The 24,554-nt window shown below is 52.4% G+C and overlaps 1 protein-coding gene across 20 annotated transcripts in view; it reads left to right on the top strand.

Moving 5' to 3' along the window:
- The window catches only part of JAKMIP3 (Janus kinase and microtubule interacting protein 3), a 47,514-nt gene extending 28,868 nt beyond the window's left edge, over nucleotides 1-18,646 (top strand). For 3 of the 20 annotated variants that reach the window (XM_054276763.1, XM_054276751.1, XM_054276752.1), the window contains 19 exons: nucleotides 744-863; nucleotides 1,679-1,825; nucleotides 2,236-2,367; nucleotides 2,849-2,884; nucleotides 4,195-4,254; nucleotides 5,082-5,210; nucleotides 7,056-7,184; nucleotides 9,927-10,010; nucleotides 10,638-10,700; nucleotides 11,678-11,776; nucleotides 12,020-12,118; nucleotides 12,204-12,263; nucleotides 13,364-13,429; nucleotides 13,943-14,011; nucleotides 14,082-14,159; nucleotides 16,045-16,248; nucleotides 16,831-16,896; nucleotides 17,746-17,818; nucleotides 18,547-18,646. In XM_054276763.1, coding sequence (XP_054132738.1) covers nucleotides 744-863; nucleotides 1,679-1,825; nucleotides 2,236-2,367; nucleotides 2,849-2,884; nucleotides 4,195-4,254; nucleotides 5,082-5,210; nucleotides 7,056-7,184; nucleotides 9,927-10,010; nucleotides 10,638-10,700; nucleotides 11,678-11,776; nucleotides 12,020-12,118; nucleotides 12,204-12,263; nucleotides 13,364-13,429; nucleotides 13,943-14,011; nucleotides 14,082-14,159; nucleotides 16,045-16,248; nucleotides 16,831-16,896; nucleotides 17,746-17,796 — 1,692 coding nt within the window. In that variant the 3' untranslated portion in view covers nucleotides 17,797-17,818; nucleotides 18,547-18,646. Of the gene's footprint in view, nucleotides 1-743; nucleotides 864-1,678; nucleotides 1,826-2,235; nucleotides 2,368-2,848; nucleotides 2,885-4,194; nucleotides 4,255-5,081; nucleotides 5,211-7,055; nucleotides 7,185-9,926; nucleotides 10,011-10,637; nucleotides 10,701-11,677; nucleotides 11,777-12,019; nucleotides 12,119-12,203; nucleotides 12,264-13,363; nucleotides 13,430-13,942; nucleotides 14,012-14,081; nucleotides 14,160-16,044; nucleotides 16,249-16,830; nucleotides 16,897-17,745; nucleotides 17,819-18,546 lie in introns of those variants that run through there. The other 17 variants (XM_054276766.1, XM_054276758.1, XM_054276767.1 and 14 more) reach the window with 13 other exon arrangements.
- Nucleotides 18,647-24,554: the final 5,908 nt, after the last annotated feature.

The following is a 24,554-nucleotide window of genomic DNA, read 5'->3' as shown; positions in this document are numbered from 1 at the left end:
AGTGCCACCAGCACTTTTTTGTGGGCACTAATTTGCCTCTCTCTAGTTGTACTCAACTTCTGCCAAAGACCAGAACAAGTCTTAGAGAAGGGGAAAAGTCTGTCACGTTTGTCAGTAGCTGTAACTCCTCTGATTCTGAATGAGAACACATCTACCTATATGTCTATTCATTTCTAATTTGATTGAAGCGCTTTCACTCAATTAAAGTGCTACCCCTGTAGCCTTATGAGTGACCCTTCAGGACCCCATAAGGGCCGCAGCTTTCTGGAAGAAGAGCTTATTCAATGCCCAATTGCGTGGATTTTCCCCATTCAGTAATTTTAATACCAGTTTCTCATGACCAAGTCCTCAGAGTGGGCGATGTGTCTGAAGCTCTCAGTTCAACAGTGGCACCATTGGAACACGGCCTTCAGTTTTGATATTTTCTGTTGTTTCCAAGTTTACCATTTGTAAACTTTGCACATTTGTATTGTCACATTTGTGACCTTGTATTTGCATATGCATATCCACATACATATGCATATACACACCTCTGCATTTGCATTCTTTGTTCCATTTCCACTCCTGACTTTCCGTCCGCCTCACCCTGCAGCTTTCCATGGTCACTTGGGTTCCACGGGTTACGCTCTGCGCGATAACATTTTAAAGTGTTTGCATTCGGGATAAGGAAAAGTTTGAGTTTTGCCAACGTGCTCTTGCGTGCGCACTTACGAGCAGTTATTTGCAGTTGATCTTTGTTTTAGGAACAGCAGTTGGATGAAAAGGACGCGCGGCGCTTCCAGCTGAAAATCGCGGAGCTGAGCGGGATCATCCGCAAGCTGGAGGACAGGAACGCGCTGCTGTCGGAGGAGAGGAACGAGCTGGTGAGTGCAGCAGGGCCAGGGACGTGTGCCCTGCCCCAGGAGCGCCCTGGGTTTGCTCCTGTGCTGCCTGGAAACGAGGGGCTGCCTCCTGCTGCCTCCTGCTCAGCTCAGTGCCCGGGCTGGGCTGCGTCACTCCCCTCTTGGCTTGTGCAGCAGTGCATTTTTAAAATGTCATTAGCTGGAATTATATGTACTTCTTTTTAAAAATAAGTACATTCCCCACATTGAATGTTTGCTACACAGGCAGAATATCTCATTGTAGCCACAGCTCTCTTCACAGAGAGCAGCAAGCATAACTTTCCAAAGGATTTCTCCAAGGGAAAGGCAGAGAGAAATCTCAGAGAAAATAACTCTTATCTCTACTTGCTGCTCCTGTTGTTTGACACATGTGGAATGTGTTGTGGAGATTGTTTACCAAAAGTGATTCGTTAATTGGACTCTGGTGATGGTTGTTTAGATTGATTAGCCAATTAGGTCAAAACTGTGTTGTGACTGTCTGGAGACAGTCACGAGTTTTTCTTTAGTATCTTTTCAGTACAGTTTTAATATATAGTATTAGTGTAATATAATAAAGCTTAATAAAGCATTTGTTCAGCTTTCTAGAATCATTAGAGTCAAAGCATTTTATTCGCACATTGGGGGCTCCCTACAACAAATCTTCTTGTGTGGGAATGCTCTCTTCCCAATGGAAAATCCAGAGAGTTTTTGATCAGTTCTGCTTTGCATCAGGAGAAAATACTTCTAGCGTGATAGTTACAGAAAGTAGTTAATATATTTGATGAAAAAGCTCCAGAGGCGTTATTTTTCTCTTTCAGCTGAAACGTCTCAGAGAAGCAGAAAGTCAGTATAAGCCCATTTTGGACAAAAACAAACGCCTCAGTAGGAAGAATGAGGAGTTGTCCCATGCCTTACGTCGAATGGAAAACAAACTGAAATTTGTGACGCAGGAAAACATCGCCATGGTGCGTGCCTGTGCCCCTGGGAGAAGCTGGGACGTGGTGGGGCTGGGGGAGTCAGGCGCTGGCCCACCCTCGCAGGTTCCATGGGAAACTCTTCCATTCTGGCCAGGTCCCTTCCAGCCCAAACTCACCTGGCATTCTGTGGTTCACCTTCGCCTTTCCTGCCAGAATCACCTCACAATCCCTCACAGGGAATCTGCCCCTGTGACCCTGCCCCTCTTCCAGCTGCAGGGGCAGGACCCTCTGGCACATCTGGAGCCTGGATGTGAGGCTCAGCAGAAAGGGAGCAGGAGAGCTGCCAGGGCAACCGTGAGAGAGATGTTTTCTGCTTGCTGTAAAGGGAAGGGCCAGACAAGTCCCTGGCAAAGCCTCCTGATCGTTTCCTCCTCTGCCCTGTGGCTTTTGGGTTCTAGAGGCAAAGAAGTGGAGCAATAAGGAGACCAAGCTCCCTAAATGACCTCGACAACAGCCAGGAAGAAAGGGAAGTGGATTTCCTGAGACTACAAGTCATTGAGCAGCAGAACATCATAGATGAGCTCTCCAAGGTAAGATGGGAGGCTGCTGCTCTCATGTGAGGGTGCCCAAGGGCAGAGCACAGGAAACCCAAGGAAGGGGTGCCTGAGGTTCTGGGAGCTGGTGGGCACAGTGGCAGCAGGGGAACCTGGCTGGCATTTCTGTGCTTAGCAATAATAGAAATTATCTGTGGTGTGGTGTTTGGGGAAACCCTTCCGATCTGCACTGGCCTGGCCTGACAGAACCATGTCCTTGCACGTGCTGGTGGCCAGGTCTGGGAGGGAAACTGTCCGAGCTCCTTCAGCTGGACACACCACCAGGGATGAACATTCCTGTGTACAGAGAGGGGTCTGCAACCCTGGGCTGGGGGTTTGCTTCCTTCTTAATGTGCTCTCTGTCCTTGGAAACAGAAAACACCACAATAATGATACTCCTCTAGAAAATAAATTTTGTTTCTTCCCTTTCTTTTTAAGCCTGGCCAGTTACTGACATTATTTCATTCTCTTTCATTAGACCCTGGAGACTGCTGGCTATGTGAAGAGTGTCATGGTAAGAGTGACATTAGCTTCCTCCTCACCTACATATGCTTTAAATTGCTGTTCATGGAAAGCAGGCAGGGTACAATAATATTTATTCTCCTTTCCATCTGAGTTCAGCAGTGAGCTCACCCAGGGGTTTCCTCAGAGCAGATTTTTTATCAGCAGTTGTTCACCAGAGAAAAGCACAGTGATGGTGGGGAGGAAAGCTTTAATCCTGTCCTGATGGCCAAGGGCAAGTGTCCCCATCTCCAGGGCAGCTCTGTCCCCTTGGAACTGCATTTTTTCACTCTGGCTGCCCCTGGCTTTGTGTGACCCACAGCAGGGTGTGCTCAGCCTGCCCTCGCCCTGTCCCCGTGCTGGAGTGGGCAGGGATGTTTGGGGTTCCAAACAGAAATGTTTGGGGCTCCCCACTGATGGGTATTGATGGGACGTGCTGTTGCCATTGCCAGGCAACAAGAGTTCGATTGTCCCTGCCCGGGAGTGGCCACCAGGCTGAGCAGCAGCCGTGCCGCTGTCCCCAAGGTCACCTCATCCTTGTGCCCAGGGAAATGGAGCAGCCGAGGGTTCCCCTGTGGAGCTCCCCTCTCTGCACTCCTGGGCTTTGCAAGAACAGAACAGAGACTTTTGCTGAGTACTGTAAAAAATCAACCTAATCCCACAAAGAGGAAGAAATTGGCAGCTGTGGCTGCCCCTGGATCCCTGGCAGTGCCCAAGGCCAGGCTGGATTTGGGGCTGGAGCGCCTGGGACAGGGGGAGGTGTCCCTGCCATGGCAGGGGTGAAAGGAGGTGACATTTAAGGTCCCTCCAACCTGGAATTTGATTATTCTGTTATTTCCTCCGATTGGAAAAATTGTTGGCAGCAGTAAGGGCTCAAACCTTGCTCCAGAGGCAGAGGGAGCCTGCAGATCCCGAGGGAAGGAGCTGAGCCTGGAAGTGCAGAGTTCAAAGGGGCCCTGCAGTGTGTGCAGTGTGTTGGGTGTGTGTCCCTTCCAGAGGCACCCACAGCCACCAGGGACAGGGCTGCAGGGCCGTGGTCACCCAGGGAGCAGCTCCACGGGGACACCCAGACTCTCAGCATAGAGCTTATCATATTTTAGCTTGATTTCCATGGACAGAAAGAGCAATTTCTACTTGTCTGTGGCAAAGCTGAAAGAGGTTGGAGTACATAGCCCAGGCCTGGTGATGGTGTGGGACAGTGGCCAGCAGGGACATCCTGTCTGTTGCTTCCCCAGTGTCCCCTTGTACTGACAGCCAATTAACAATGATTAATTTCAGTAACTGCTCTCTGCAAACAGCTAACAGTGTCTCTGACTCCTGCAGGAACGTGATAAGCTGCTACGGTTCAGGAAGCAAAGGAAAAAAATGACAAGAATTCCTAAGGTAAAAAACAAACCCTTCCATGGTGGCGTGCTGATGGACAGGGTGCTCAGAGCACCCCAGGGCCATGGCAAAGTTTTCCTCAAGGGTCTGCAAATGGGTCCTGAGCCTCAGTTTGGGTGATGTAGCTCAAGGACATGGACAGACTGCATTGGGATATTCAAGGGCACCTGTTTGCATCGAGCATTCTGAGCCTTTTCATGCTCTGCATTCACCCTGTGGGACTCTGGTGGATGTGGTTGTCTTAAGAGCAGACAAATTTTATGAATTAACACATCTCCAAATGATCTTCTAATGGTGCTGCCTGAAAACATGTGTACGCAGTAAATAATTCATGATGGAATTTAGTAACGTGGAAATTGCTGGTTGGGGAAGCAATGGTTAGAGCTCAGGGAAAAGGGGATGTTGGTTAATGAGGGCTTGGCAGGGTGTTAATGTAAATATTAACACTAAAATGTCACAGAAAGGTTTCATGTCAGGGCTGCCAGTGTGCTGTGATCCACAGATGAACAATTAGAGTGAGGCTGGAGCTAATGAACCTATGAATAACGAATTGAGGTCGATGGGAGATAACTCCTGTCATCCTGAGCATCGCATCCAGGCCTTCGGGGAGTCACATTCTGTCTGAAAGCTGGGTGGGGCTGGAGGGACAGCACAAGGGAATGGCTCCCAGTGCCAGGGGCAGGGCTGGATGGGATATTGGGAATTGGGAATTGTTCCCTGGCAGGGTGGGCAGCCCTGGCACAGGTGCCCAGAGCAGCTGTGGCTGCCCCTGGATCCCTGGCAGTCTGTCCAGTGCCAGGGCTCTCCCTGACCCTGCTCTCTGTCAGAAGCCAGTGGTGGAGACGTTCTATGGCTACGATGAGGAGGCTTCCCTGGAGTCTGATGGTTCCTCCATCTCCTACCAAACGGACCGGACCGACCAGACCCCCTGCACGCCCGAGGATGACCTGGAAGAGGTACTCCTCAAAAACCCTCTTGCCTTGCTTGGTGCTGGTGTTTGATGAAATCCCTGCCCTGTTCCATCACTTCTGTCTATCATTGCTGCTCTCTCTCTCAGCTGTTCTATCACTCTGTCACCTCAGACCACAAAATGAAACACTTCTGTTAAATTTGGTGCTGTGCATGGCGGTCAGTATCTCTAAATCCAGAACGAGACTGCATCAGGTCTTCAGTAACTTCATAGCTTCCAAGCTGGAAATCTCATATCCTAAGATTATTGAATTTATGGCAGGTTTTCAGGTCTAAAACACTGAGAAATTGGACTGGCCTTGGGAGGTGTGTTCACTCTGAGCCTGGCTGCAGATTTTGGCAGGTGCAGTTTGGGCCAGCCAGGCTCAGTAAGGTCTGTGTAAGGAGGGAGAGGGAGTGAATGCTCCCCTGAAGCTCTGGGCTCCAGGGAAGGGCTGGTTCCTGCCTGGGTTCCGGAGGCTCTGAGAGCACAGCACACAAATGGAACACAAATTAAAGGGATTGTTCCTTGGATCTGCCAGGGCTTCCCCACAAATGCACTCCCCAGTGTGTGTCAGATCACTGGCCCGTTACACAGCTCTGGGCTCAACAAGACTCTTGTAATAAACAAGAATTGCCCCTGATGGTGTGCAGCCTTTTCACGCCGTGCTGGCTGCAGGTGTGTAATTCAGCCTGCAGAAAGGGAGCCTGCAGAATTCCTCACTCCATCATGAACGATACCTGACCAGGCTGCCCTGCAGGAAATCTGAATGCATTTGTGTATGCATGAGCCTGTTTATTTTCCATTCTGTATTGACATCTTCCCCCGTTCAGCCTGTGGAATTGATGCATGCACCCAGCAATGTAATTCCATTTCATGTTGAGTGAAATATTCCGGTCAGACATGAAAGAACTCCACACTGGATATTGTGAGCAGGGTGAAGAAGATGAAGGGCTCCTTTCATGTTGGCTGTCACCACTTCTACAACTATTAAGTCTGGATTCATGTTTTAATAATTGAGTGAGTCTGTCAGGCTTGGTTTCCTTTCCAAATTGAAACCTTTTGTTGTTAAAGAAAGCTGCATTTTCACCTTTAATGTGATGATTTTCCCTGTTCCAGTAGGAAAGGGTGGTGCAGTCATTAATGTGCTATATGGAAGGCAAGCTTTTATCTTTCCAAGGCAGGGATTATCTTTTTATTTCTGTATTGCACTTCCTGGAGGTAAGAGCATGCAAGGAATGTGCAGGGGACAGAGGGGAAGCAGTTTGAGGGCACTTGAGGCAGAGTGGAAATTTTCCAGGGTAGAAATCCATTTTGAATTAGGTGAAATGTACATTTTTGAATTGAGTCTGTGGTTAGCAAACATGGCTATGTAGCCTGACTGCAAGGCCTAGGCTCAGAGAAACTGCTCCAGTGAAGGAAAGAGACAAGATGGGGAGACAAAGGGTGATAGAGAGAGACAGAGACTGCTGTGAGAGCAGCTCAGCCTGACCTAGGGATTCCTTCTGGTAAATAAGAACTAGCGGCAAATGTCACCTGAAATTGGTAAAAATGAATATGTATGAACCTATTGTGGAATTGTATGCATATGTATCCGAGAGGGGGATAAAAAGGGACCTGAAGTTCCCAGAAGTACACATGTCATTTTAGGGGATGATTCTCACATGTGTCCAGCGCTGTAATAAACATCCCGACTTTACAACTGTCACAAAGCTGTAGAACTTTGATTATCTCCGCAAAACACACTTAACCAAGATATTTTGTGCCATGGTTCCGAATTGCATTTCACAAGGGATAACTCTGGCCATTCTAAGGCACAGCAGAGCTAACCCCTCGTTCTGTGTGCTGGCAGGGCATGGCCAAGGAGGAGACGGAGCTGCGGTTCCGGCAGCTGACCATGGAGTACCAGGCGCTGCAGCGCGCCTACGCCCTGCTGCAGGAGCAGGTCGGGGGCACCCTGGATGCAGAGCGGGAAGTCAAGGTCTGCAGGGCGTGCGTGCCGTGGGAATGGGGCTGTGGGGCGGGCAGGGCGGGTGGGGCACTCACCTGGCCGGGCCCAGGCTGCTCTCCAGCTCACCTGAGGGCTCCGGGCACTCACCTGGCCGGGCCCAGGCTGCTCTCCAGCTCACCTGAGGGCTCCGGGCACTCACCTGGCCGGGCTCAGGCTGCTCTCCAGCTCACCTGAGGGCTCCGGGCACTCACCTGGCCGGGCCCAGGCTGCTCTCCAGCTCACCTGAGGGCTCCGGGCACTCACCTGGCCGGGCCCAGGCTGCTCTCCAGCTCACCTGAGGGCTCCGGGCACTCACCTGGCCGGGCCCAGGCTGCTCTCCGGCTCACCTGAGGGCTCCGGGCACTCACCTGGCCGGGCCCAGGCTGCTCTCCGGCTCACCTGAGGGCTCCGGGCACTCACCTGGCCGGGCCCAGGCTGCTCTCCGGCTCACCTGAGGGCTCCGGGCACTCACCTGGCCGGGCCCAGGCTGCTCTCCGGCTCACCTGAGGGCTCCGGGCACTCACCTGGCCGGGCCCAGGCTGCTCTCCAGCTCACCTGAGGGCTCCGGTACATAGTTAAATCAGTAGTTAAGCTGTGTTGACTGACATTGACTGATTAGTCTGGTTCCCAGAGTGAAAAACTCAAGCAGTGAAAAGGTAATGACATAAATGAAATTATTGGAATGAAATTAAATTATTCTTGTAGTTAGATAAAATACATTGTTACTGTAGACAAGTAAATTTGCTAACTCTGTATATACTGTAATTTGGAATAGTGTCCCCTCCATTCTTATTGGTAGCAAAACAAGACTATTTTAGATACTACCAACTTCCCTCAAGTAGTTTCAGTGCTGCCAGCCCCCTGGAAGGGCTGCTGAGCATCCAGCACTGCTGCAGCTCGGGCTTCTCACCTCTGCTGGGCTCAAGGGAAAGCCAGGGAGAGCTTTTCATGGGAAATCCTTGAAAGTAAGCTCTTTTTCTATAAAGAACTAGGACAGATAGCCTTAAATATGTAATGCGTGGTCTTTAATTCCTTCTGGGCTCTGAGAGATTACATGATTCCTCATGAAATGTTTAGAAGGCTTATAGCTGAGATTTTTCTGTTAATTAAATTGCAAAGTGCCCTGTGCCATTCTGCCTGCGTGCCTCACAGGGTTCCTGTGGCTCTGGACAGCTGGCCTGAGGTGCTGCTATTGTTGGGAGCTTGTTGTGTGTGCCAAGGAGTTACAGAGGAATTGTTCCCTGGCAGGGATGGATGGGAGATTGGGAACTGGGAATTGTTCCCTGGTAGGGTGGGATATTGGGAACTGGGAATTGTTCCCTGGCAGGGATGGATGGGAGATTGGGAATTGGGAATTGTTCCCTGGCAGGGATGGATGGGAGATTGGGAACTGGGAATTGCTCCCTAGCAGGGCTGGATGGGATATTGGGAATTAGGAATTGTTCCCTGGCAGGGCTGGATGGGAGATTGGGAATTGTTCCCTGGCAGGGTGGGATGGGATATTGGGAATTGGGAATTGTTCCCTGCAGGGTGGGCAGCCCTGGCACAGGTGCCCAGAGCAGCTGTGGCTGCCCCTGGATCCCTGGCAGTGCCCAAGGCCAGGCTGGACATTGGGGCTGGAGCACCTGGGACAGTGGGAGGTGTCCCTGCCATGGCTGGGGTGGCACTGGGGGGATTTGGGGTCCCCTCCCACCCAAACCATTCCCTGACTCCCTGAAGGGCTGGCTGGATGGGTCATGCCCAGCCTGCAAGGGTGGGCGCAGTCAGGAAAGGGGCAAACTTGCTGTTTAACAGGAGAAATGTGCCTGCAGAGCCCTAATTTGTTCCTACACCTGTTCTGTGGAGGTGTTATCCAGGAACACTGGGAGCCGGTCAAGGTGTAAAGCATGAAAACTGACATTCCCAGAATGAAACACCAGGAATTGCACCTGGAAGGAAAATCCCAGTGAGCCCAGGCATGCCCAGCTGTGAGAGTGACTGGATTCCGGATTTTAGTCTTTTCACAGTGGCCAAAGGAGGCACCAGTCATGCAAACAAAATCACTTTCAGTGTAAATAACCGGATAAATAGCAGAGAAATGGCTCGAGGAAATAAATGCTCTGTGAAAGTATGTAACAAATACAGCAACTAGAAATAATTACATTTGTTCTCCAGAAAACATGTGCAGGAATGTGGTGTCTATCTAAATAAGCAGGAGGCTACAAATACAGTAAAAAATGAGAGATGCGTATGAAATAGATATGGCACTAAATGATAGATAAGGCCCCAAAGGCACAAAGGTCAATGAAATTTGCCAGTTTGTAATGTGGGCTCTGCTCTGAGTGTTTAACGTGCCCCAGATTTAAGGGAGCCAGGTGTGCCCAGAATTGTGCAATAATAATTCTCATTTGTTTTCCTGGAGAAAGGGAGGCTCTGGCTGCAGCCTGCCTTGAGCAGCTGTGAGGGCCAGCTCTGCTTTGCCATTTTGTTAATCTTGAGTCAAATCTCAAAATCAGTAATCCTATCTCCCAGACTTGATTTGATTACATTTGATTATTTGATACTCTGTGCTCAGCTGTGAATTTCTTCTGCCAGGGAACTTTCAAAATAATTTGTTAAAAGCCTTTGGGGTTTTAAATATTTCCTGTAACTGCATTAGGTTTGGTCTTTTGGAGGAAGTTTGATTTTTTAAAATTTCTTTTTAAATTATTCTTTATCAATTTTTGCTTTTTGTTTCTCTCTCTAATGCCACAGACACGTGAGCAGCTCCAAGCAGAAATTCACCGGTCCCAGGCTCAGATAGAGGACCTGGAGAAGGCTCTGGCTGAGCAGGGACAGGTAATGCTGGCTCCAGCCCTTGCCCACCTCTCTGCTGGGGCACCAGGAGGGTTCCCAGGCTGGTTACAGATTGTGCACCACTTCTGCTGATAAAAAACCAACAACCAAACAAAGAAAAAAATCCTAAAAAGCCAAAACAACAACAGCAGTAAACAGAAAATGGTTTTGAGAACAATTAAATGTTAAATAATTCCATCATTGCCTTCCCAGCTTAACCTCTTCTTGTTGTTCTTGCTGATAAATGATGTTCTGGGTTTGTGGGTTTTATATATTCCTCAGACTAAGAGATTAGCTTTCAGTTAGTTTGCCTGATCTGCAGAAATATGTAATTTGTATTTGGCAAAACAGAAATTTCATAATAAACACATAGTTGGGAATATCCCTTTTAATGCAAACCAGATTTTTCCTGAAAGAGTTTTTTAATCGCTGGAATGTTTTTATTCCATTTGTGAACTACAGAGCTGTTAAAAGTGCATTTAGCTTAGGGAGTTATTTTAGGAAGTAATGGTCTTACAGTTTCACAGCCCTCACTGTTGTGTCCCTCTGCGTTGAGGTTCATTAAATACTTGCACCTTGCTGTTGCAAATGCTGCAGCTTCACCTGCAGTGTTGTTCATTTCTCCCCAAGGACATGAAGTGGATTGAGGAGAAGCAGGCGTTGTACAGAAGGAATCAGGAGCTGGTAGAAAAGGTATTTAACGTTTCTATTTCCATTATTCCAATAGCATTTGTGTCCTGAGGGATGCAGAGGGGGCAGCGTTCCAATGTGCGTGGCACTGCCCTGCTGGCAATAACTCATGTTTAGAGGAGATCCTCATAAACCTGCTGGAGAAGCGGGGCTCTGGCATTGCCTGTGTGTGTCCTGTGCATGGGCACAGTGGCCCTGGGGCCAGCCCTGTGTGCCCCTGGCCCGGGGTGGGTCAGCCCTGCCCTGACTGGGTGTGCCTGCCCACCTGGGCTGGGTGTGCCTGCCCGCCTGGGCTGGGTGTGCCTGCCCCCCCCCGGCTCAGCCCTGCCCACCTGGGCTGGGTGTGCCTGCCCACCTGGCTCAGGTGCCCTGGCTGTTCCTGCCCCCCTGGCTCAGCTCTGCCCGCCTGGGCTGGGTGTTCCTGCCCACCTGGCTCAGGTGCCCTGGCTGTGCCTGCCCGCCTGGGCTGGGTGTGCCTGCCCACCTGGCTCAGGTGCCCTGGCTGTGCCTGCCCCCCCGGCTCAGGTGCCCTGGGTGTTCCTGCCCACCTGGCTCAGCCCTGCCCACCTGGCTGTGCCTGCCCCCCCGGCTCAGGTGCCCTGGGTGTTCCTGCCCACCTGGCTCAGCCCTGCCCGCCTGGGCTGGGTGTGCCTGCCCACCTGGCTCAGGTGCCCTGGCTGTGCCTGCCCACCTGGCTCAGGTGCCCTGGCTGTTCCTGCCCCCCTGGCTCAGCCCTGCCCACCTGGGCTGGCTGTGCCTGCCCACCTGGCTCAGGTGCCCTGGGTGTGCCTGCCCGCCTGGGCTGGGTGTGCCTGCCCACCTGGCTCAGGTGCCCTGGCTGTGCCTGCCCCCCCGGCTCAGGTGCCCTGGGTGTTCCTGCCCACCTGGCTGTGCCTGTCCACCTGGGTGTGCCTGCCCACCTGGCTCAGGTGCCCTGGCTGTGCCTGCCCCCCCGGCTCAGGTGCCCTGTGCTTTGGCAGATCAGGCAGATGGAGGCAGAGGAGGCACGGCTCAAGCACGACGTGCAGGACGCCAAGGACCAGAACGAGCTGCTGGAGTTCAGGATCCTGGAGCTGGAGGTGAGCCCCGGGGCAGCCCCATCCTGCGGGTGTGGGGCACTGCAGAGGGGCACTGCGAGCAGGGTCTGGTCAAAGAGGAGAACCGCAAACAGCACAAACACCGCCAACACCAGCGGTGTGGTTGGCAGGTTGTTGCGGCAGGAGGGCGGCTGGGATGAGCCTCAGGGGCCCTCCCAAGCCAGACCATTGACGGTGCTGCGGTGTGGCACAGCCGGGGCTAACCCAGGGTTCCTGTCCTTTCAGGAGAGGGAGCGGCGCTCCCCGGCCATCACCTTCCACCACGGCCCCTTCACGGAGGGGAAGAGCCCCCTGCAGGTGTACTGCGAGGCTGAAGGTGTAACAGTAAGGGATGCTCCTTTCCTGTCCCCTCCCGAGCCCAGCCAGGTGCCCCGTGCTGACTCCTGCCTCTCCGTCTCTCTCTTGCCAGGACATTGTAGTGGCAGAGCTGATGAAAAAGTTGGACATTTTAGGGGATAACGCCGTAAGTGTATGTTCCTTTAATAAATTGTGCATGCTTTGGGGAACACCTGTCCTCGTGCGGAGTGAGCAGAGCTGCCTGCTTTGGTGCTGCACAGCCTGTCCTGCCTCTGCTCTGGGCTGCGAGCAAAGCATTTGCTGCCATTCCAAGGTTTTGCTGCCACTGAGGAGTGAAGTTTGCAGGTTTGCAGGGCTTGTGTCACCACACTGCTCCCAGATCCCTGTTACTCAGAGTCACGTTGGTGTTTGGGGCTTTCTGACCTCTGGTCACACACGGTTTCTTGGTTTGCTTGCTCTGCACTTGCTTTGCTTTTGCATTTCAGCAGCTGAGTGCTTTGAGTTTGCCCAATAACCCATTAGCCCTTGATACTAACCAGGATATTAAACAAGAAGCCAAAACAGCAGCGTGAAAAGGAGAAGGGAATGGAGGGGATTTGAGGTCCCTTCCCACCCAGAGCACGCCAGGATTCCCTGGCTCAATCCCTGCAGGGCAGCACTGCCCTGTCCCAGCAGTGCCTGAGGCTGAAGCTCTCCAGAGTCCCCCTTGTTGTGCACCCCCTGCTCAGGAGCTGCCCTGGCTCTGGCTCGGGGTCCCACGCAGCCAGACCCTCCTCCTGTGTCCCTGTGGGCACACTGAAGCTTGGGATGGAATGCAAAGCACAGTTCCAGTACTTTGATATTTTGGAGAAAGCAACAGAAGATGGATGGAGTGTCCAACATCTCAACAAATGCTTCCCAAAATCATCACCTGGCTGCACAAAGTGGGGATGGTGCATGGGATGAGCACTGCATCTCTTCTCCCCATGGCCCTTCATGCTGAGCTTGACCTTGTCCTGTGTAAAAGGTGTGTTTATTCCCTGTTGGGTACACACAGATCCAGTCCCTGCTCTTGTTGGTAAATATGAGAATTTTGGAAGAATTATGTATGACAAGGGTTGGTAATGAATAGTGACAATGCCTTTCACGATGACTTTGCATTACAATATTAATTTTCTCTGCCTCAGTTTGTTGTTCCTCAGACATATTTAATTCCAGAAACAGCAGTGGCCCAAGCAGTGGGTTAGTACAAGAGCTGGGATCTGTTGTAATTGTGCTCTGCTTTTGGTGCAGAATCTGACCAACGAGGAGCAGGTGGTCATCATCCAGGCCAGGACTGTCCTCACGCTGGCTGAGAAGGTGAGAGCACAGCTGGGGAGGTGAGGGGGCTGGGAAGGTGAGGAGCAAAGGATGGGGAAGTGAGGGGCACAGGTGGGGAGGGGAGGAGCAGAGGTGGGCAGGTGAGGAGCACAGAGGGGAATGTGAGGAGCACGGGAAGGGAGGAGCATGGGCTGGGAAGGTGAGGAGCAGAGAATGGGAAGGTGAGGAGCACAGGTGGGATGGTGAGGGAGCTGGGAAGGGGAGGAGCAGAGGTGGGGAGGTGAGGAGCAGCGGATGGGAGGGTGAGGAGCACAGAGGGGAATGTGAGGAGCACAGGAGGGGAGGAGCACAGGAGGGGAGGAGCACAGGGGGGCAGGTGAGGAGCACAGGGGGGCAGGTGAGGCGCATGGGCTGGGAAGGTGAGCAGCCTTTGAAATGCAGCCTTCCAGAGAAGAGCAGGGCAGGGTCGGTTGTGCTGTGCCCTTCGAGTGGTGCCTGCCGGCTGGCCCGTGCCCAGCCCGGGGCCCTGCTCAGGCTCTGTCTGTCCCGCAGTGGCTCCAGCAGATCGAGGTGACCGAGTCTGCGCTGCAGCAGAAGATGCTGGACCTGGAGAACGAGAAGGTACCGGGGAGGGGCAGCGGGGCTGGGGCTGGGCCCGGGGGGTCGCTGACAGCCCTGCCTTGCTCCCCAGGAGCTGTTCAGCAAGCAGAAGGGATACCTGGACGATGAGCTGGACTTCAGGAAGCAGTCCCTGGACCAGGCTCACAAGGTGAGAGCAGTCACAGGGGCTGGCTTGGGACACCTGGGTGAGCCCGTTGACCATGGGTGCTGCTGTGGTGCTGCTGTGGGGTGCCCCAGGGGCTGCATGGGTCACAGTCCAGCAAATCCTCTGCACCCTGAGCTGACCAGGGCTGCCTCGAGAACAGAGCTCCTGGGTCTGAGTGACCCCTGCAGGGTTAGCACCTGAACACTGACTTGCTCAACACCAGTTTTAATTCAACCAAAGCTTCAGTAAAGGTCTGATAAGGAAATTAGGTTTCCAATAATTTGTCTTACATTTAAAAAAAATATTTTAGCCTGCATGTTCCCTTGGATTTTGGATTGCACCCTCTGTCACCAGAGCAGCTGTAGGTATTCTGGGATGTGTAAATCTGAAATGAAACTGCTTTTAAGCCAGGTTCATCATTAGCTGATCCTAAGGCATTTCACCCATCTTTTCAGTCATCAGCTGTCTTGTTTCCATCAATGAGAGAAAGGTTATATATATTTTTTTATATATCCACAAAAGGCATAAAGTTTCCTCTCAGCTTATCTCATTTTCCCAGTTCTACACAAACCTAGAGCACAGTTACACTTTCTGAGGAGCAGTGAGTGTTTATGCCTCTGTTTCTGCCTCCTGGTGTCTACTTGTGTCACGGACCATTTGGGGGAGCCTTTGCTCCATGCATTTTCTGTCCTGTGGGTGGTCTTTAGGACTGATTTTGCCACATTCTGAGCTGGAGCCAAGGCACAATGCAAACCTTGCAAAGCACACAAGCCGCTCAGCTGTGGCTCCAGCCCTATAACCCCCTGCAGTGGAATCTCCCTGCCCATGGCATGGAACAAGGCAGCCTTTGGGACTCTGTGGTTCCATCCTCTGCTGTCCTGGGCACAGTTTGTGCAGCTGCAGGTGACTCTGCCGATAGAAGCAGTGAGTGCAGGAGTGTCAGCCCCTGCAGAGGGGCTGAGGGTTATTTGCATTTCCCCCTATTTCCTGAAGGCAGCACACATGTGTCCCAGGCACTGCTTTGTTCCAGGGCACAAATGCAGCCTGCAAGCAGCAAAGGAAGCTTTGTGCTGCCCTGGAATTCGAGTGGAAAAAGCTCTTCTGCTTTATAAAATTCGCTGCGCTTCCATGTTTCCTTTGTGCCCTGGAGATGAGGAGCAGCTAATCACGATGCCCCTGAAGCAGAGCCAACAGGATTAGCAGAAAACCCCTGAGCCTGGCTGCTGCAGGGTCCTGCTCCAGGCAGCACTTGGCTGACCCTGCTGCTGCTCGGGGGGCCGGGAGGGTTCCCTGCCCCTCTCCTGCCCAGGCCAGGTCTCCAGACAGGGCTGGGGCTGTGTCCATGAGGCTGGGGCACAGCAGAAATACAGGTATCAAACAGCAGCATTTTGCTGGGACGAGGTTCTGTCCTCTGCTGGGCAGCAGGAGAGCTACCAGGAAAGGGCAACCAAGGGATGGCAAAATACATGTAAAAATATCTGTAGCTCACAAAATGAGTCCTTATGAACCTCTTTCCTTTTTCCTGTTTACATTTTCCCTTCTCCCTTTTCCCTCTCCCTTCTCCCTTTCCCCCTTCCTTTACCTTTCCTCCTTCTCCTCCTCTCCCCACGGTGCCATCCCCAGGAAGGAGCAGCTGGCTCCCCATGTCCGTGGGGCAGAGCAGGCTGGATCCAGGGGCTGTGCCAGCCCCAGGGCTGCTCGGAGCCCCTCAGGATGGGCTGTTCTCTCTCCCTGTGGACGGAGTTTTCAGTGCTGCCCTGTGGAGGCTCAGCACGCAGCCCCCGCTCCGCTCCCGTTGCCTTTCAGGGTCGGACGCTCCGCTCCCCACAACCTCCTCACCCCGCCGGGAACAAGGTCGAGCTGACAGCTTTATATTGTTTTTGATTAGCAAATTCTGGAATTAGAAGCCATGCTCTATGATGCCCTGCAGCAAGAAGCTGGAGCCAAAATTTCCGAACTTCTTTCAGAAGAGGAGAAGGAGAAGCTGAAGAGCGCCGTGGAGCAGTGGAAGCGGCAGGTGATGAGCGAGCTCCGCGAGAGGGACGCCCAGATCCTGCGCGAGAGGATGGAGCTCATCCAGCACGCCCAGCAGGTGGGTCTGGGGCTGGGAGCTCGGGAGGGACAGCCCTGGGAGCTGTCAGAGCTGGGACAGACTTTGCTTGGCCCTGGGTACCCCTGCAGACAGGGCAGCGTGCCGCTCCTGCCTCTGTCACACACGGTGACAATCACAGAGCACTCACCTGCAGCCTGATACCTGTCACTGTAGGGCACCAAAGAACACAAGCGCACACCACTGTTCTCAAGGTGAAGAAAAAAGGGAAGTTTATTTTTTGACTCCGACATTTATAGATGTCCAAAAGTGGCAGTGGATTGGAGGGTGACAGTGCCACCTCTCCAGTGACACTGGACAAGCCAACAGTCCATCAGATTTCTCCTCCTCCATAAAAGAATGCAAAACAATGAGTTATTTACAGAAAGCGTATGAGAAAGTTTACTACAAGAATGCCAACATCAGAAGGCTTAGACAATCTTAAAAAACCAGGGTGACATAATACCCAATCTGGCTTTGGGAGAAGCACAGCACATACAATCTATGTCCCCCAAACTAATGCATCCTCTGGGTTCGTCTGTATTTGGTTGGTTAATAAATATTTTTTTATTTGAAATCTGACAGAGAATTAAAGAGCTAGAAGAAAGAATTGAAGGCCAAAAAAGACAAATAAAAGAGTTAGAGGAAAAGGTAAGGTCATGCAGACGGAACAGCTGCTGTGTGTGCACATGACCATTCTCCATTTCACCTGGGCCAAGGAAACCACCCTAGAGAGAGCTCGTGTGTGTAGCGCAGTGAGAAAGGGGCACAGCTCCACAAAACAGCTTGCTTTAGCACCAGCCCCTCCGAGGAGGGCAGGTGAGCTGGTTGAACTGAGTCCTTGCTCCCTGTCGCCCTTCGGGGCAGCCTGACGCTGGGCAGGGAAGGGTCAGAGCCGAGGGCTCAGCAGCAGGAGCACAGGTGGGATGGTGAGGAGCTCTGGGGAAGGGGCTGCTGCTCCCTGCTTCCCTCCCATCCATGGCAGCCCTGGGAAGGCAGTGCCTGGAGCAGCCTTTCCCTGCAGGAACGGGGCCTTTGCTCTCCTCCCTGCCTGCAGCCTCAGTCTGTGCCACAGACCGTTCTGCAGCCAGCCCAGACTGGTGTGTTTGAGCCCAGAATGGCCTCAGCTGAGCCCTGCCCTGCCCACGGGTGCAGCAGGGCTGAGCTGGGCCAGCGCCTGAGCCCAGAGCCCAGCAGGGCCGGGCTCAGGTGTTTCAGGGGTCACAGCTCAGCTGCTGTTCCCCATTTCCCCCGAGCCCGTGGCTGGGGCTGGCTGGGCTCACAGGGGTCACTGTCACCAGCCCAGGGGACGCAGGAGCTCTCCTGAGCCAAGCTGAGCCCTGAGCACTCTGACTTCACTTCACACTCCATATTCCTCCTCACCTGAGAGTTTTGTTGTGCTCTGTCTGTAACCACAGCTTATTTCTCAGCTAAACACACTGTAAACTCTTAATCTCTCTCTTCTCTTCCATTTTTTCCTCTCTTCTCTCCCCTTTTCAGTTTTTATTTTTGTTTTTATTTTTCTCTTTAGCTTTCATTCTTTGGTCATAGTCCTTCAGGCCACATGCACAAGGTAAGCCCTCGGGTCTGCTCTGCTCTCTGCTCTTCGCCTCCTAGAGCATCTCTATTTTCCCATAGAGAAAAGAGCTTCCTTTTGCTGTGTCAGCAGGATTGAAGGGTCTCTTGGGCATGCCAGAGAACCCAAAAATGGAAATCTCCAAATCCTTTAAAAAAAAATGTGAAGCCTGGACTGCAGCAGGCAAAAACTTGTCAAACAGAATTTCCTTCTTTAGAGGGAAGGACAAAGTAAAATTAAGCAGGCTTAAAAGCAAGGAAAGCTCTGTCAAGCCAGGGCAAACCCGCAGTCTGGGGTGACTCCTGTGAGTGCATCAGGGGCAGCTCCACTGATCTGTGCTGGATGCCCACAGAACCCTCAGCCCCTCTCCTGTCCTGCCTCCAGGGCAGCAGCCAGGTGGGTTTGGGGCAGCATGGCATTTACTGGGGTGTGTTCCTCCAGGCACTGTGCCGTGGGGCCCCAGGGACCCCCTGAATCCCCTTTTCCCGTGTAAATGGGGGATAAATTGCCCTGTTTCTGTGTGTGCTGCCAGAAATGACCAGGGCACGGATGGCATGGAGGGAAACGCTTCCCACTAACAACAGAATGGAAGAGATGGAATAGATCACAAATCCTTTTTTATCAATTCAGCAGATAATTATAAACAGGACATCACAGAAGTTCAGTGAATGTTGTTTCTGCCCAGTGGGCTTTCCTTTGATTGCTGTTCTCCTGTCCTGTTTCAGCCCCTGAGGCCGCTGCGGCTGCTCCTGCTGCCCCTGCCCGAGGGACAGCCCTGCTTCCCCAGACCCACACAGAGACTTTGCCCCTTCCACCCTCGGATCTGTCTCGTTGTGTGCTGCTGGCCAGGGCAGCTGCAGCCTGTGGGACTTGCACGGGGCTGAGCTGGGCTGGGGGGAGTCCCTGCACCCCCAAAACCCCCGAGGAGCCTTTGGAGAGGACAGGACTGAGCCCACCAAGGAAGCCAAGAGCTCTGAGAACTCTGCTGCTGCCTCCGAACTGAGCCCACCAAGGAAGCCAAGAGCTCTGCTGCTGCCTCTCTGCAGCCCAGGCTCTCTGCAGGGCCAGCCCCTGACAGCAGCACCATCTCTGATTCAGATACACTGAATTTATCCCAGTTCCCTGCTAAGCAGGTGGCAAATTGCTTCTGTGCAGAAGTGCCCCTGTCCTGTCTGTGTGCCACACGCTCGTGTTTGTTCCACAGTTCTTCAAAAATCTGTCTTGGAAGAAGTGTTCCAGAGGAGTAGCTCATGAAAAGATGGAAGTGAGTGAAAATGAAGTGGTTTGTTCCAAGGAATTTCTCCGTTGCACAGGGTATGTCCCATGCTTTGTTGAATATCCCACAAGCCCAGTTTTAGGGAAAATGTAAAGCTACATTCAGGAAACCAAGCTATAATTATTTTGAGTTGTCAGTAAACCATGGTGGGAAAAATTATGCAATAATTTCTAATTGGCTGTCCCTGAAAAACAACAAAAGGCTTAACACTGTCCCAGCAAAAAGTTCAGCCTGGAAAAGAATGAACTAAACCAGATCATCCCTGACCCACGTGCACTGGGCTGGGAGAGGGAACAGAAGGTGTTGTCACCTGGAAGGTGTCGTCACCTAGAAGGTGTCCTCACCTGGAACATGTCCTCACCTGGAAGGGTCCTCACCTGGAAGGGTCCTCACCTCGGGGAAAGGGAGCACAAGTCCCACAGAGCCCGAGCCTGGGAGGCTGGCACAGGAACCAGGAAGGGAAAAGAATCCTCTAGAAAAACAGGAGAAGAGGGGAAAACCCAGAAGAAATTCCACAGTGTGATTGACCACGTTGGATCCACAGCCGAGCGCAGAAATGCAGGGCTGTGGGGCAAGGCCAGGGACGAGGAACAAGGCCAGGACCAAGGCCAGGGATGAGGAACAAGGCCAGGACCAAGGCCAAGCATGAAGGACGAAGCCAAGAACAAGGCCAGGGATGAGGAACAAGGCCAGGGATGAAGGTCAAAGCCAGGACCAAGGCTAGGGATGAAGGTCGAAGCCAGGAACAAGGCCAGGGATGAGGAACAAGGCCAGGACCAAGGCCAGGGATGAGGAACAAGGCCAGGACCAAGGCCAGGGATGAGGAACAAGGCCAGGACCAAGGCCAGGGATGAGGAACAAGGCCAGGACCAAGGCCAGGGATGAAGAACAAAGCCAGGACCAAGGCCAAGCATGAAGGACGAAGCCAAGAACAAGGCCAGGGATGAGGAACAAGGCCAGGGATGAGGAACAAGGCCAGGACCAAGGCCAGGGATGAGGAACAAGGCCAGGACCAAGGCCAGGGATGAAGGACGAAGCCAAGAACAAGGCCAGGGATGAGGAACAAGGCCAGGGATGAAGGTCAAAGCCAGGACCAAGGCTAGGGATGAAGGTCGAAGCCAGGAACAAGGCCAGGGATGAGGAACAAGGCCAGGACCAAGGCCAGGGATGAGGAACAAGGCCAGGACCAAGGCCAAGCATGAAGGACGAAGCCAAGAACAAGGCCAGGGATGAGGAACAAGGCCAGGGATGAGGACCAAAGCCAGGACCAAGGCCAGGAGCGAGGTGCTGCCACCAGGCAGGGCCCCATGTGCCCAATCCCTGGGAGCACGGGCAGGAAGGGATCAGAGCTCTGGACAGGTAAGATGGGCTGAGCAGCTGGAAACCCCTTTACCCTGGGATTCTGGGGAACTCCCTCCCCTGCTGGTCTCTCTCACTTGGGTTAATAATTACAGGTGTTATTAATCTGTTATTTCTATTCTCCTAAAGTGATAACAGAGGAAATACTGAATTTGGCATTGAAATTACCAGAGTCTTTATGTAAACATTATTTAATTATTGCTAATAATTTAGGTGTTAAATTTCAGTGTGATATAATAACAAATTCTGGGTTTATGTTTTAGATCAGTGGTCAGTCCTAACACAGAGTTATTGGGAGGTAATTAAATGCACTGTCAGATTTGTATGGACAGCAAGCAGTCACACTGCTTTTAAAAATACATTTTAAATGCAGGAGATGAAAATATTTTTCATTTTGCAGAGAAAAGACAAATACTAATCAGAAAGTATTTTAATTCACAATTTCCCTCACTTTTTTTTAAATTTGTGCTGATAAGGAGTTACTTGGCAGATAAACATGACGGGGAGAGCAGCAGAGAAAGCTGCAGCTGCACAGGCTTTACAGAAGTGTTATTTACGTGCCAGATTTATGTATTAGTTATTGAATTGTAATTGCACTATGAGATGAAGCTCTCCTGGGTCAAAGAGGGCAGTGCCCAGGTAGGGGTGGTGGGCACCCAGGGGTGCCCCTCAGCAGAGACCCCATCAGTGGGCACCAGTGCAGGGGGCTGCAGCCAGGGGAAACTGGGAGCTGTGTGTCCTGGAGGAGAGGATTCTGCTTTGCAGGCCATTTGGCTGTCCCAGGCAGGTTTAGGATGGTGTTTCAGTTATTTTTAGTGTCTCTTTAACTTTGGAGCCTGGAGGCTCACAGGGGTGGGTAGCACTTGCCTGTGTACAAATAAATAAGCTGTCACTTACCTAAGAGAAATTTTTATTAGATATTAACTCTTACATTTATAGAAGAGGCTTGAGCATCCGTATTTTTTGCCCTGATTATCTTAATTTAATTAAAACCCCCAGCCTTTATTATAGCTCCATTTGATATTTGTTCATTCAAAGGAAGCAACGTGTGGAATGTGCTGGAACAAATAACATTAAAATATTGTTTTCAATTTTCCAGTGATGGAAGGATGGGGAAAGCACCATGGCAGAGGGTTGGAGCTCCATGGTCTCTGCAGTCCCCTGCTACCCAAGCCAGTCTGTATTCATGTTTCTAACAGCAGCTTGCTGTGTTTAACTGGTCTGTGGAGCTGGGCATCATGGGGAGATGCCAGCCATGGGCACCAGCAGCAAGCCAGCTTTAGGTTCATGGTGGACCCACCTGTTTTCAGATGCTCCTCTAACCCTTGCATTTCTTACAACAATATAAATTCTCTTTAGAAATGGCCCTCAATATTTTTAATTAAGAACACATAACCTATTTCCTACTGTAGGCAGCAATCGGAAATACCAGTTTCAGGAGTTCCGAGCTTGATGGTTTTATTTAACCACGGATGGGGACATTTCCCCAGGGGGAGCCTCCTGCACCCCCAGGGCAGGATGTGTCCCTGTGAGCCTCTCAGTTCTGTGGATAATTCCTTCTCTTTAGATGGCTTTGCACTCTGATCAGTTGAGCAGCAGCAGGTTGTTCTGTGTTCCTGGTGTACCCGCTGTCAGCAGAGGGTGGGTTTGGGGTTTTGGGGTTTTCCTCCCTTTCAGAAGGGATCCCAGGGCAGGTGAGGAGCTGCTGGGGCTGGCAGCCCTGTGTGAGTGCTCAGGCTCTCTGGAATGACTCCTTCAGGGGCACTGATGAGCTCCAGCCTCAGCACGCTAATTGGCCGCTCTGCTGTGCAGGGTGACCGCAGACATCCTTGTTTGAAGTGAAGTGTGGGGAAATTCAGGCCGGCAAGGAGACTCCCATTGAGCAAAGGCATTGACTCAGAAGCTTTTATTCCTTTTGCAAACCTTGCGGGTTCGTCTCTCAGAGACGGGATTGGCTCGGCGGTGGAGGCGATTTCCAGCGGGTTAACAACTGTCAATTTGTGTCAGAGCAGGGGGTGTCTCTGTCGGGCTTTCTGCTCCGCTGTCTCGGGGCTGCTGCACGCTGAAGAGCGCAGAGATGACAGCGTCAGCCTGAATTTGTGGCTGAGGCGGGGATGGAGGCCCTGGGGCAGGAGCTGGGGCTGAGGGGGGCTGCAGACAGGTCTGGATTCTGAGCTGGGAGCTCCTCAGCCCTGCTCACCCCAGACATCTCTGCTGTGCGGGGCTGCTCCTCCACGGCTCTGCCAAATCCCAGGGGAAACACCTCCACACAGGCCAGCCGGGGGTTTCCTTCTGAGCTAAACACCTGCGTTATTGCACAGGTGCCTTCTGTTGTGCTTGTGTGACGTGGGACCAGCCTTTCATTTATCCTCTCTACGGCTGAAACCTCCCACTCCTGTGCTGCTGTAGGGGATCACACACAGCACAGAATCCCAGAACGGTCTGGCTTGGGAGGCACTTGCAGGGTCATCCCTGCCCATCCCTGCCCCAGGCTGCTCCAAGCCCCATCCAGCCTTCCCCTGAGTCATTTGCAGGGGTGTTCCTCTTGCTGTGGGAAGTAGAGGACTTTTTTGGAGTGTGAATTTGTGCAGCAGCAGCAATTTGGTGTCCTGTGTGCTTCCCCCTCAAAACCCCAGCACCTTCCACCCTCAGCTTGCTCTCCAGAACGAAAACTCCACCTAACTCTGTACAGAGCTGGGACTGGCAGCCTGCTCCACCAAGCTGGTTTTAAAGACAATCATTCATTTCACCTTTCATTCCCCAAAGCACTCCTGGGCAGAGCAGCTTCAGTTCTCATCACAGCTGAAGGGTTCTCCCCCTCAATCTGGGTCTTGCTGAGCTCTTGCAAATAATGAGAACATGTATTTTTGTAGTTTACCAGACTCAGCGTTAGCCTGGAGAATTATTCAGCTGGAAAATCTATCATGAAGCTAGCTTTCTTAAAGAATGCATTCTGTTTGTAAATTGTGTTTGTGCAAATAGCCCTGCCGTGGAGGGGTGGGGTGCCCAGGGATGTGTCTGCACTTGCAGGGCAGCAGAAACCCCAGAGAAACCTCCCTGGGCGAGCAGGACGTGTCCCAGTCACTGGGGCTGCCCTGGCCTCATGCAGACGGGCAGGGGCAGCCAGGGTGCTGCTGTGCCAATGCTTTTGTGGGGAGAACAGCCCGGGGGCACTCTGCCCCTCGCTATAAACAGGGACGCTGCAAACACCCCCGGGACACGGCGGATCGTGCGTGCAGTGTCGGGACTGTCACGGCTGTCACACGGCCTGGAAGGGATTGAGAAACACTCACATCGGCACTTAAAGCGCATTTGTCCCTTTGTTAAATCCGGGAGGATTCTGAGCGCTGTGAATGGATGGGGTGCCCGGGAGGGCTCCAGCAGCCGGGCTCCCCAGTGCAGGGAGGAGTGCAGGCACGAGCAGGGTGTGCAGCAGCAGCAGGGAGCGGGTCTGTCACACAGAGCCCCCAGTTCCTGCGGTGCCATCAGGGCCGGCATCCCCCCGTGTCCCCCCGTGTCCCCCGGTGCATGTGCAGGGAGGCCGAGGTGTCAGCCTGCAATTCCTGCCTCAGCTCCACCTGCTCAGCCTGACCGGGCACCGTGCTGCTCAGCGGATCCCTCTGAACTGTGCCTGCTGAACTGTCCCTGAGCTGATCCCCCTGAACTGTGCCTGCTGAACTGTCCCTGAACTGTCCCTGCTCAACCAATCCCTCTGAACTGTCCCTGAACTGTCCCTGAACTGTCCCTGAACTGTACCTGCTGAACTGTGCCTGCTGAACTGTCCCTGAGCTGTCCCTGCTCAACCAATCCCTCTGAACTGTCCCTGAACTATCCCTGAACTGTCCCTGAACTGTACCTGCTGAACTGATCCTACTGAACTGTGCCTGCTGAACTGTCCCTGAGCTGTCCCTGCTCAACCAATCCCTCTGAACTGTCCCTGAACTATCCCTGAACTGTCCCTGAACTGTACCTGCTGAACTGATCCTACTGAACTGTCCCTGAACTGTCCCTGAACTGTCCCTGAGCTGATCCCCCTGAACTGTGCCTGCCGAACTGTCCCTGAACTGTCCCTGCTCAAACAATCCCTCTGAGCAGATC

Source organism: Melozone crissalis, unplaced genomic scaffold (genome assembly GCF_028551555.1).
Source record: "Melozone crissalis strain CALT ecotype California unplaced genomic scaffold, PUWL_Pcris_2 ptg000019l_1, whole genome shotgun sequence".
NCBI lineage: Eukaryota > Metazoa > Chordata > Aves > Passeriformes > Passerellidae > Melozone > Melozone crissalis.
The sequence above is the reverse complement of the archived record's forward strand: the minus strand, read 5'-3'. Positions and strand labels throughout refer to the sequence as shown.